Below are 13,436 nucleotides of genomic sequence, written 5' to 3'. Positions count from 1 at the left end.
CTAATTGTCCAATAATGACTGAGGTAATATAAAATTAACAAATTCACAACTTAATCTTTTAAAATGAAATTAGAAGCATTTCATGTGCAATATATTTTAATCCTCTGTAAATTATAAATTAAAGTATGGTAAAATAAAAAAAAAATGGTTAACCAAAATAATAAACAGTATTTCCTCCAATTCTGGTTTAACAGGAGCTCATTTGTGTACTTTGTTATAAGTTAAAATATATACAATGATTTTCTAAAACAATTCCCTACAAACCAATTAGAAGTAGGCTCCCATTTACTAACAAAAATTAAACCTCTACCTCAAACCAATGATGGCAATGATTAACAATTTAAGAGGAATAAAATGAACAATAATCTTCTAATTTGCAATTACATTTTCACACATTTTCATAACTAATTAAACCAATTTCCAAGGATGAGCTATATACATATTTAAAGAAACTATATATCTATATATTACACATAACTTGTGGCTTGTGAAACATAACACACATCCTATACTTCTCTCATTTTACTCTAATGGTAAGTCTTAAAATATATTGTCAATGTCATAAAAAATCTAAACCATGATTTAAGCTTCTTCCATTTATGAAGATATGCTATCATTTTGGCAATTTTAGTCTATTTAGTTTTAATGTCATTGCTCTTCAGAGCTCATCTTCTCTGTGATTCTGTCAAATAGGAAATATGAGTGAACTAAGCCCTAGCTTGAGTGACCAGGAGCATGGTGTCCGGGGAAGAGGCTACAGGACCACAGCTGGCCATTTATAAACAGGAAGCCTGCCCTGTCAGTCAGCACTGCCCCATGGTCCACATTGAGTGTGGGGCATTTTTCTTATACAAAATAAAAAAAAAAAAAAAAAGAAAGACTCCCACCTGAACGTGACCTTCAATGATCCTGTAATTTTTCTCTAATATTTGGGATGTTAAATTCTCAAATGTTGGTAACAAAGTCAAAACATTAAATTTGACTGGATTTTTATGTGTTTTGCATTTGCTTAAAACTAGAGGTGACTAGATTTCAGCATTAGGGGGCCACTGAAACATAGGACAAATGATTATCTCAGCATGGGGTGGAGGTGGGATGAGGGGAAATAATGACAGAAGATGTAACAGAGCAGACGGGGCCAAGAGAGTTCCTTCCAACCAGGACACACTGGGGAAGAAGGATAAAACCAGCTGGGTTTTAGGGCAGGCTCCTCACAATCTCCTTTGACCTGAGGTGAAGAGTTGAGGGATTCTAATGCTGTGACTTGAGCTAGCTGACTCCTCCTCCTCTTTTTCTGCTCTTCCTTCCTTTTTCTCTTAGAGATAATATCATCTCACCAGAGTGGAAGCTTCTCTAGAATAGAATGGTGTGTTCTAGTATTCTCTACTCAGTTATAAACAAACTGCTTAACAATTTTGTTCATAATAGTTGTTATTCTTTGCATTCAAAGGAGAAAAAAAGTATGTTCTGATCTTAATGTGTCTGACCAATTTCCTTAGTGTCATGAATATTCAACTAATAACTTAAATTTTCTAAACAAACTTGGTATAAATTCCCTTTGATAAAACCAATTAAAATAATCTATCACTACAAGATAATTACTACATGTGGTTATTAATAAAACATGTAAAAATGCTATGAACTAACTGCCACCAAGACGACAATGTCACATCATAGTCTTAAAATCACATAATTACAAATACTATAAAACCACAGTGTACTATTTTGGAAAACAACTAGTCTACTTACTACTTATACGTCTCTGAACGGATATATTCAAAAACGTGGGACACGCCAAGCTGGAACTGGTCAGCAATTGGGGTAACCCAAGGATTGTTCTCTGCTTTGAATACCTGCTTCTGACCAGTCAGATCCAAGTTTCCTGAAAAAGATGGAGAAGAAAAAAGATGAAGGTCCTTTCATCCTACACGGATCAGGACTAAGAAGTCCTGCGCAGCAATCACAGCACAATCCTAAGTACCTTTTGGTTCACTTGATTTATTTTTAAAAATTTCTTACCCCAACTCATCACTGATACACAAGTAATTAGTACCATAGACCAAGAAATGAAGAACAAAGGAAAGAAGGAGGGAGAGAGGGAGTTGAGGGAAGGAAGTAGGAAAAAGGTAAACCTGGAAGGAATTCTTACATAGGTAGTATATGCTTTATTTTTCCTAGGTATTTGCTACAGAGACTAAAATGACCGCATCCAAAATGAAGAGAAGTGCTATGAGAACTTCCTGAAATTCTGTCTTGACAATGTGAATCACTGCTTGTTCAATCTGATCTAGACCCATCCGATCAACATCACCGTTTTTCATTAGCCAAAGAACAATATGAATGAAGAGAGATAAAACTATTGCCCACGTAAAATTATTATTACATTTCTCAGGTACCATAAGAACATCTCACAGTCAGCACCAAATGGATTTCGTTAACATGGTTATGACAGAAACTCACATCTGTATAGTCCTCATCAGTGTATACATTCAAAGCATCTCCTCATTTGATTCTCCAGCAATCCCTGAGTCCACTTATTAACATCACTTTACAGGTGAATAAATAGAAACGTGGGGAAATCGTGTAACAAGATCAGAAAATGACAGTGGGGATGTGAACCTGACTCCTAACTGCAAATCTCATATTCTTTCTATAAAGTCTGGTGAAACTATCAGGTTACATCAGTCTAGATCAACCAAAGATGAGTTAATGAAGTAACATCAAAAAGCCAGTAAGTGCCACCATCTGTTGATGATCAATCGACTATTTTACTTATTTACTGGTATACTGAAACATGGAAAAGGCAGTGTGTGAATGAGCTTCCGATAACTTGCCTGATTATGAAAGGGACAAGGACAGAGAAGCTAAGCAGCAGAGATATATGTGGTTTTACTTGACACCAGCCTCACCAAAGGCCTTTCCCTAAAAGTCCTACTGAGGAAGTCTTTTTCAGACTCCTGATCCACAGTCTAAGGCTTTTTAAACACAGACATCCAGCAATTATTCTTCACAGGACACAAACAAAGTAACAATATTTGTCCTATTCTGGGGTACTACTGCAAATTTTGTCATAACTTTGTTATAATTTTGACAATTCAGGATAACGAAAACACATTCTAGGATGCAAGTATACCATGAAGCACAAAATTTCCTAGGCGATCTGATCTTTAGAAATGAAAACAAATTACTATTTTTATGAGGATGATGATATATTTCTCCTTAAAACAAAAGAACTGATTCTTTGAATCCATATTCTTTTTGTTATATGAACTTGTAACTACTCAAGAAAATGGAGAAAGAAAAGACCAATATAAAAGTGATTATAATTTCATAAAATGCTTTTAAAGAAAATAGATACTACTAAATATCAAGAGGGAGCAATTCATCATGATGTTTCCAAAGCCACTTAGAATCTGTTGGTGTTAAGTACAAAAATAAGCAGATACATTTCTCTCCAAGATTGTCAATAATGTCAATTTCCTAATTTTAATGGTTAAACATCATTAGTCAGATATTTAATCATTTGGGAGATTAATGGGCTTTATTCTCTAAACCATGAATCAGAAAACTGCCTAGGGCAAATGAAAATCCAAGAGTTGCACTGAGTCTGTTTAGTTGGGTATCTTACCTGGGTGTGACCTTGCCTTTTATCTTTTTAGTTTTTATCTTTACTTGGGGAGGGGTTTTTAGAATAAAACCGATCTACTTAAATTTCTGTATAATTCTTATTTCCTCTTGGATCTCAATTGCTATAGTCTATGTCCTCTCGTCCATATCATTCATTCTCCTATTCTTTTTTTTTTCCATTTCCACTTTTCTTAAAAATGAATATAATAGAAATTTCTGGAAAAGTCTTCCATTTAAAAAATAAGTCTCTTTCTAAAGTGTCCTGTTTTACATGCACAGTGTCTATGCTGCCCACTCTTCTCAGGAAGCATGGTCACTGAGGAGGGCTGTGTACCAGGTGACAGTAAGTGCGCTGCAGCAATTCACTAATAAGTTGGGCGTGGAGGCTCTAGAGATGAGCACATCTCTCTTAAAACATTCATCCAATTAACAACTTATGCTTACATATGATCATCTTTCTGCTTCTAAACCCTGCTCACTGACATCAGCATGGAATCAACTATGAAAAATTACTAAGACCTTTGGGAAAATATATGCAATTCAAAGTGAAAAAAAGAAAAGAGGCCATGAAAAGCATAAATTGCATAAAGAAATTAACTAATTCCTAAGCAAAGAGGATCTCCTTGTTGGTGACTACCTGTGACCTAAACACCTTTGCTCCTTACCCCCCAAAGTAAGTCATCCTAATGAGAAGCACAGTCTAAATTTCTAATAGGTAGAACCGGATCAGCTGCACATGCATCTGGAACTTGCATCATTCACACATTACCATGAATTAACCCAAATGGATGGCTTTCCTCTTAACATCTATTTCAGATGGGGACACGGGAATCGGATTGTTTTACTCTGGGGAAGAAGAGAGGAAAGAGGGAAGACAGCTACATTTGGAACACAGAGCATTCCTCACCATGCTGCATATTCAGGGTCCTGGCTCTGCTGAGAGCAACAGGACCAGGGAAACTCTCTGGGAAGGACCCTACAGACAAGCCTCAGCTAGTCCACATCTGTCCAGGGATGACTTCCAGGGGACAGACAGTGAGAGAGAGAAAGAGGACTCTTCTTTCCCACTCAGGCCCAATAATCCAAAAGTACAGCTGTTATGAGTGATGCAGGTTTTAATTATCCTTGAATTTAAGGTACAGGTGCATATTCCTATGGAAAAGGAGAGCCTGCATTCTACCAACTACCTACATCCCCACTTTGGAATGTACACGGCCTCTTGTTAACTTATTAACAGCTTCTGACTAAGCCTGCAGCCTTTTGAGTAATAATCCTCTAAAAATGATGTACTCAATTCTATGCTCCCTGATTGCAACCCATGGAAGACAGAGCTAGGGGAATAATGCCAAGAAAGGTCAGCCACGATCTTGGGGCCCTTTTGTCTGATGCCTCTAACCCCCGGAGATCTGTCAATCCCTAGCAATGTCTCTATTAAAGTGCTGTCAATGGAGACAGAGGAGGCGCGTAGGGGTTGCTAATGACTCCTGCTAACTCCTGGAGCAGGCGGGAAACACGGGATGCGAGCTGGACACACTCCCTTCAAGGCAAAAGGAGTCTTATACTGATGTCTGAAAAGTCAGGGGACACAGAGAGACCCACAGGCTCTTCATGAGCATTTTCAATGGCATCACTTCCAACGCATCTGTAACTACAGCTGTTTAGTTTAGTCTCAAACAATGCTACAGAATCACATTCACAGGGGTTTCTCGCAGTGACCAGAAACAGGGAGCCTAATGGAAAAGAATGATTCGGGTTCACTGGGGGAAGAAAAAACCCCAAAACAATAGCTTTGTCGTTGACAGTGTTTCCTTTTTAACAAAGAGCCATGAAAACCATGTTTAATGTCCACAGCAAACCTTGAAGCAGACTATTCCAGATGACAGAGATGGAAACCGTGTGAGCCTAACCAAGCGCTGCCTCTTCAGAGTTATCACCGGCTTGCCGTAATAGGGCATGCTTATTTTGTTTTTCCACTTAATGCCGCTGGTGGAGAACACAATACCTGCTTCTGTGCAGCCGTAATCCTCCCAGCCAGCTATTTGTCTCTGGCTTTCCTGCCTCACTCAGCACCAGCCTGGAATGCAGCCATTTCAGAAGAGGGTTAATATAATTAGAGTAAAGCTAGACCATTATACTGTGTGAAAAGATGACACCCGTCTCATATTGGCCTAGCAACAAGTTACCCTTGCCTCAGCAAAGCTCATCTGTCAGCTGTCGGAGGTAAGTTCCCTTTCAAGTAATAACATGCAGGAAGCATCTCACCCCACTGTCAGTCGGGCTGCAATTGCCCGAACGGCTGCACGCTTCAGCGCGTCTAGTTAGGAGCCCTCACCCATCTCCTTTATTAGAAGCCTGAGCGGCGCTCCGGCGCTGTTCTAACAAGGATCAGGCAGCAGGATTAAGCACTGTGACAAAGAGGATCTAATAAGCTAGAAAGTGGTGCATCTACAGCCACGCTGGCTGCCTCCCAAACAGAGATTCCCCCTGCACACTCTTCAGCAGGATGGCCCGGCCACAGGGGAAGCCAGCCAGCGCCGTGATTAGCGATGACCCTCTGACCGATGCTACTATGAAGATCATATATCACTCAGAGGCTTATTCTGCAATTGCAAATTGGATTTTCCATTTTATTACCTGCAAAAGGACCACATATGCTTCAAATACAGTAAGCTGTGCCGTGCGACTGTAATTTTGTAAACACTAAATCATGCAAAACAATCATTCTCCTTGGGAGTTATAAATGTGACTGAATGCACTAGGCAATTGCATTAATAAGCATGCTCATTTTCACTTATAGAAACTGGTTGTTTTCATAACCACATGATTAAGAATTCTCCCTGAGTATTCAAAAATCCTGAAACGTATGGCCAGTAACATTACGATCACATATTAAGTAATTAATGGTGTCAGGGCAAATTTTTCACATCATCAAAGCAGGAGTTCCTTCCTTCCTAATTCTAAAATATCACAGAGCTCTTTTAAAATTAATTCTCTCTACAAGCCAGGCTCTCTCACTCTTAAAAATGTAAGGCCACGGCCTAAGAAGGTAAAACCAGAAAACCCTGGCTGAGTGGGCAGTCCATCATTAGATTACTAGATTTGCCCCAACCCAGGAATCATTCACCCTTGAAGGGGTCTAGATGGGACGTTCTGACAGCTGAAAGATCACCTCTGCTCTGCAGTGAGTCCACACAGAAGCTAACCACTAATGACTCCCGCACAAAATAAAAGCTACGTTTGCAGCTGCCCCAGATATAAAGAGAATCTCTATAATTCTCATTACTAGGTAACAGGTTACTAATTATGGAAGTGCATGATTACAGAAAATAGCTGAAGATGGGAGGTTCCTACTTTTTCATTTCTTTAACAACATACTTTACCGAGTGGAAAGTGACCATAAGGCTTACAAAACGATGCTAATATTGTAATAGTAAATGTTTGCAATAATAAAACAGTGGAAACAACCAGAATGTTCAACAACAGGTGAGAAGCTGAATTATATCTGCTATAGCCTTACAACAAAATGTTATTCAGTAATTAAAATGAATGAAATAAATTTATTTGCCTATACAGACTTAAAAAGAGAGCAACACTTTAATTAAAAAAAAACACAAAGACTTGTGTTTTTTTTTAAAGACTAAGTTTGCTGATTTAATTTTTGGAAAAAAATACAGAAGAAAGAAATCCCATATATGTGTATGAAGAAATACCCATGTGAAAAAGAGAAAGACAGTAAGGATACATATCTAATTGTAAATGGTGGTTTCCTCAAAGAGGGGAAATTTGGGTGGAAAAGGAATTTGGACCAGCAGAATGAGAGGTAAACATAATTTTCTCTTTTGAAAATTTCATGTGATTACACGTATGGGTTATTTTTTATAATTAAAAAAAGAATAAAGTACACTGAGAGGAAACAAACAAACAAACAAATTCAAGACCTGGCCGGTGTGGCTCCGTTGGTTGGAGTGTTGTCCCATGCACCAAAAGGTTGTGGGTTTGATCCCCAGTCTGGGTGCTTACAAGAGACAACAGATCGATGTTTCTCTCTCTGTCTGTCTGTCTCTCTCTCTCCTTTCCCTTCTCTCTAAAATCAGTAAAACATATCTCCCGGTGAGGATTAAAAAAAAAAATCCGAGATACATGGCATGCACTAATTAGTACAAAGTAGTGCATGTTATTAGAAACGGCATCCTACTGCAGTGAAAGCCATGCTTTATGGAAGACAGTCTATGAAGCCCTAACAGTACTGAAAGCCTACGTCTGAGGATGCTTCTGTCTGTGCATCATCAATGCAACCACAGTGAGCTGGGAGTCTCATGACAGCTCTCAAATTTATTCTGTGGGGAATTCGAGGCTACACTGTCATTCTGGCAAGTGTCTGTTTATAGCTTTCTGGCATCACATTTTTTAAAATGGGCATTTTGTTCATTTAACAATTACAATGCATTGCTGCTTTATGAAACATACTTAAATGAATTGTTACTCTTCTGATTTAGGCAGGGAGAGTACGAGTTCAATAAAAAAGATTAAAAAACAACCACAAAACTACCCTGCCAAATGGCTCCAACAAAAACAGCATCCGACTTAATGTGCATGTTGATATGAAAGGGACCAAAAACCTATTTACCAATGAGGAAAAATAGTGTTTTACATAGTTTCCCTGGGATGTTCTCCTTGGCCATTGGTATCTGTGTTCCACGATGACCCAGCAACAGAGCACTGGGCACCCCCAACACACACCACCGCAGTTACTTTCTCTTGCAAGTCTCCTTCTATGGATATTAAATAATTCCTGTTTTAAATCTGATATTCATGTAGGATTTCCCAACCATTCTTCTAAATGTGGGAGGTCATCATATTTTTGCTTGCCAGATTTCCTTTATTTATGTAATGATATCAAATAGGGAGAAATCCCAGTGGATCTGGCCAGAGACCTGGTTCCTCATCCCAAGTACATTCATGGACTTTGACCAAGAGACTCTGGGTAAATACCTGAGCTTCAGTTTCTTCATTGGCCAAAGTAGGGATTGTTAGGGCGAACTACCTACCCCTAACCTCCCCTGCTTGGACATGTTTTCTGAACTATATATTATTACTAGGGGCCCAGTGTACGAATTCGTGCACCTTGAAAGGAAAGCAAGGGTGTGGTGGGCACAGGGGCAGGTCTCGGCCCATCCTCCGTGCTCCTGCCTGGCTCCAGCACCAGCAGCAGGTGTAAGCGCCCAGCGGGACCACGGCACACGGGAGCAAAGAATTTTCAGTAACCACCAGAGGCTTGCCCCGATGACAGCCACCAGCACCCCACCTTGGTCTGGTGCCACCGCTCACTTGCTCCACCATCCCGCCATGGCTGATGCCTGCCATGTTCCGCACACGCCGCCTAGTGGTCAGTGCACGTCATAGTGACCGGTTGTTCGGTTGTTTCACCGTTCATCTATTTGCATATTAGTCTTTTATTATTATAGATAAGCTTTTCCCATAGCTTGGGGGAGATGACCAAGATAAGAACTCCTCTCCCCCTGACTAACTCATGCACCCACACACTGACCCTATATTGCATACTTTTACCATATATAAGAGAACCTAACCACCCCCCTTGGGCTGACACCACCACACTGGTCTCAGCCCATTATGAAAGAATGCAATAAATTTTCTTAAACACTCAGTGTCTCTTGGGCTGGCTCCTTTGGGTGTGGACCTAACAGGGATAATAGTACTAAATGACAGGATGGTGGACAAAAGCGTATATACTAGTTCTGTAATCTAGAAATCACTATAAATATATACTATTCTTTACATTATTCATTATCCTTTGAAATGAGATATGCAAAGGAGAGATAATATATATTTGACAATAAGTTGCCCAAAACAGGGATTGCTCAAGAAATTAATAATCTCCTGAAACTGAATGAACAATATTTTGCAAGGTGGCACTTTTCTGTGGAAAGTCCCATCTACCCCCCTGCACCTTCATAAGAGTCTCAAAGGTCCATGATCAAAAGCAGAACTAGGAACTAATTTCATTTCCTAGAAGACTGAAAGATTTATGAACAGCAGCAGTCTAGAGCATCCCTTACGGTTGGTCCCCAGAGTACACTTCCTCACTCTAACCCCCACTCCACTCAAGTTCTCAGTTCACAGGGACTGAGTTCAGGACATCTTTCTGACCATCTGCGATGCTGGAAATATCAGCACCAAGAAAATATCAGTCATCCATTAAACTGAAGACCCGAAGGAGAAGTCACTGATGAATGCAACATAAACGTATGTTCAAAGAATATCACTTCTTATAGGATCCAACCAGCCTTCACCATAGCTGTTTAAGTTCAACATATACAGGAATACCATGTTCTATTCTGTTTTACAGATGTTGCATATTTTTACAAACTCAAGGCCAAAAATATCTGAATTTTTCAATATTCCTAGCAATTCTATTAAAGGTATGAAGAATAAACCCACAAACCAATGAATACTTACCATTACCATCATCATCATCGTCATAATTACTATTATTTGTAGAACATGTATTAAGTACAGATGTCATTTAGGAGCTGTCAGGGGCTTTACATTATTCCAAGAAGCTACAACCATCTTTCATGGGAAGGATTATTAATACCTCATTTAAAAAAAGAAAAAAACAACAACTAACATTCAGGGAGGCTAAAACCCACACACAAGGTCACATAAGTAGTGGGATTCAAAGGACAATTTATGTGGCTCACCCAAAGACCTGGGTCTTTCGGGTGCATGACACACATTTCCTCGAGTGTGAAAAGGTATTGAGATAGTGTTGAAATAGTCAATAATATGTCATGGTTTAAAGAGTACTATTGAAGCATTTCTCCCCTACCCCATCACTCAACAGAGCCCAGAATTCTACCATCAGAACCATTTTCTTAGAGCCCAAAGCCTCAGTTGCCTCCAGGAATTTTCTGTTTAAATTAAAATACCCTGGCAGAAAAGCAAGTTAGGGTGATAACACTTTCATTATCATGACTGTGAATATTTTTAACAGGCTGCAGTAATATAGGCATGCACTTTCCTATTCAAGTCAAAACACCACCCAGTCTAGGAATTATTTTGTTTAAATTAAAACTAATTAAATTAAAAATATATAAATTACTTTTTATACAGTTTTTAAAAAGAATAGAATCTCACGTAATTATACATTCAACAAATCATTATTTTTAAAAGAATAAAACTTCATTTAGTCAGAACTGTTTAGGAAAATCACTACATGATTATGAGAACTGAAATTACCCAGGGGGAATTTTGATCACAGGAAAAAGCAGGATAGGTTTGAGTCTGGCTGGGTAGGGCACTACAGACAAGCTGTCAGGGGCAGCTTAAGGGCGGTGCCAGGGCCAGGATGTGAATGTTGGGGGCAGGAGTGGTTTATTTTTAAAAATGGGAACCTCTACACTATTGCAAAGAAACAGCCATGAAGTGCTGGAGAGGATGTGGAGAAAAAGGAACACTTGTGCACTGCTGGTGGGAATGCAGACTGGTGCAGCCACTATGGAAGACACTATGGAGTTTCCTTAAAAAACTGAAAATGGAACTCCCATTTGACCCTGTGATCCCACTTCTAGGAATATATCCCAAGAAACCAGAAACACCAATCAGAAAGGATATATACACCCCTATGTTCATAGCAGCACAATTCACCATAGCTAAGATCTGGAAACAGCCTAAGTGCCCATCAGTAGATGAATGGATTAGAAAACTGTGGTACATCTACATGATGGAATACTATGCTGCTCTAAAAAGGAAGGAACTCTTACCATTTGCAATGTCATGGATGGAACTGGAGAGCATTATGCTAAGTGAAATAAGCCAGTCAATGAAGGAAAAATACCACATGATCTCACTCATTCATGGATAATAGAGACCATTATAAACTTTTGAACAATAATAGATACAGAGGCAGAGCTGCCTCAAACAGATTGTCAAACTGCAGCAGGAAGGCCGGGGAGGGTTGGGGGGCAGGAGGTAGGGGGGTAAGAGATCAACTAAAGGACTTGTATGCATGCATATAAGCATAACCAGTGGACATAAGACATTGGGGGATAGGGGAGGCTAGGGGACTGTCTAGGGCGGGGGGATAAAATGGACACATATGTAATACCCTTTGTAATACTTTAAGCAATAAAAATAAAATAAAATAATAATAATAAAAAAAAAAGTTAAAAAAAAAAAATAAAAATGGGAACCTCCACACTATTGCAAAGAAACAGCCATGATTCCTGTTTCAAACTGTCCGTGCATGGCTGATTATAAGCACTTCTGAAAGGTCTCACACGTTTCTGACAGTTTTCAAATGCTGCTTTTGGGGAATTCTAGAAATGGGAGGTAAGGGAATTATGCCCCACCTCACCCCTATCTTCTGTCACCTCCCATCACACCATGATATCAGCACCACATGAAGAGGTGTCTAACCAAGCAGACCTTAGACTCCTCCCTTTTCACCCAAATATACACTTTGAGATTCCACATGCGCAGACACAGGTATTGTCAGCAAAGGTAGCTAGTTATTGATATAAGGAAGATAGCTAGTCTACACTAAAAAAAAAGAGAAATATGTAAATTGGTCATCACTCCGCTACATCCACCAGCCAATCAGAGTGAGTATGCAAATTAACCCAACAAAGATGGTGGGTTAATTTGCATACACAGGCACAGAGTGAAGACTGAAGACTCCAGCCTGAGCGAAGACTGAAGACGACTGAAGACTGAAGACTGAAGAGGCTTGGCTTCTCCGCTGTGGCCGGACGAAAGGCCTGGGTCCCGGGTGCCGGAGGATAACCGGTGCTGGTAGTCAGGGGAAGGAAGGCCTATTGCGTGAATCTTCGTGCAACGGACCTCTAGTTATTAATATAAGGAACAAAGCAAAAGGGAACTAAGTAATTTTAATAAACTGGTAACAGAGCAGAATTCCATCTAGTTTCCTGGTAAACAGATGTGTTCACACACTCCAGGGGACTGCTGGTCTCCCAGGTGCCCAGGGAGTGGAGGAAATTCCTTTGCGGGGCTCCTGGGCAATAGAGACTCAATGAAAAATGGAACTTTTGGACAGATGCAAGGAAACAGAGGGGCAGGGCCTAGCCAGGAACAACTGGAAAGGTAATCGGATTGGATAGAGGACATGAAAGGCCAACAGAATCAATGGGAAGAGGGCCCAATCCAGGCAGGGAAAGGTTAGGAATTCGGGTTGGATAATTTGAATGGTTCTTTATCCTTTACCTTTACAAGAAGATAAATGAAGGATTAACAGGATCCTCGGGGCAGTGCTTTTAGAGCCTGCCCACCCTCTAGGTCCCAGAGGGTGTATTAATTCCCTTTAATTCACAATAAAATCCTACCATTACATCTAAAGTTATCCAAGTACTTTGGAATTTTTTTCTCAAGTCACCACAAAAGAACCTATCACATTCACCAGCAACGGACTGGCAAGACAGCCAGGAGGTAGAAGCAGCTGCATGTGGTAAGATCATGGATCTGGAGGCTCATCCCCTGTATCCCCCGTCCCCACCTCCATTTCCCCCTGCCTCTCTGTCTCCTTTTTCCATTTAGCCCTAGGTAATTTCAAGCCACAAACTGATGGTGGGCATGGTCAGGCATTTAAATGCCCTTAGGGCGCCTGCCACCAAATAAAGAAGTCTCTTTGTGAGAGGATAACCTGGTAAGAAGATAAGCCAGATGCATAAGACTGCCTGCCAGAATCAAGACAAACTCATTCACTGTTCACCAAGGAACACAGAGTTCACAAGCAAAACTCAGAGCCCAAACCCTGAGGCAATCCCCTGATA

General features: G+C 40.0%; 1 protein-coding gene across 4 annotated transcripts in view; it reads right to left on the bottom strand.

Annotated features, from left to right (window-relative positions):
- The window catches only part of RSU1 (Ras suppressor protein 1), a 198,394-nt gene that overhangs the window by 94,760 nt on the left and 90,198 nt on the right, over positions 1-13,436 (bottom strand). For 2 of the 4 annotated variants that reach the window (XM_036346219.1, XM_036346227.1), the window contains exon 8: positions 1,750-1,882. The exons of the other annotated variants lie outside the window; for them this stretch is intronic. In XM_036346219.1, the coding sequence (XP_036202112.1) occupies positions 1,750-1,882 (133 nt within the window). The remainder of the gene's footprint in view (positions 1-1,749; positions 1,883-13,436) is intronic. 4 annotated transcript variants of the gene reach the window in all.

This window comes from Myotis myotis, unplaced genomic scaffold (genome assembly GCF_014108235.1).
Source record: "Myotis myotis isolate mMyoMyo1 unplaced genomic scaffold, mMyoMyo1.p scaffold_m19_p_1, whole genome shotgun sequence".
NCBI classification, from domain to species: domain Eukaryota; kingdom Metazoa; phylum Chordata; class Mammalia; order Chiroptera; family Vespertilionidae; genus Myotis; species Myotis myotis.
Note: the sequence above shows the minus strand (reverse complement) of the source record. Positions and strands in the feature narration are given on the sequence as shown.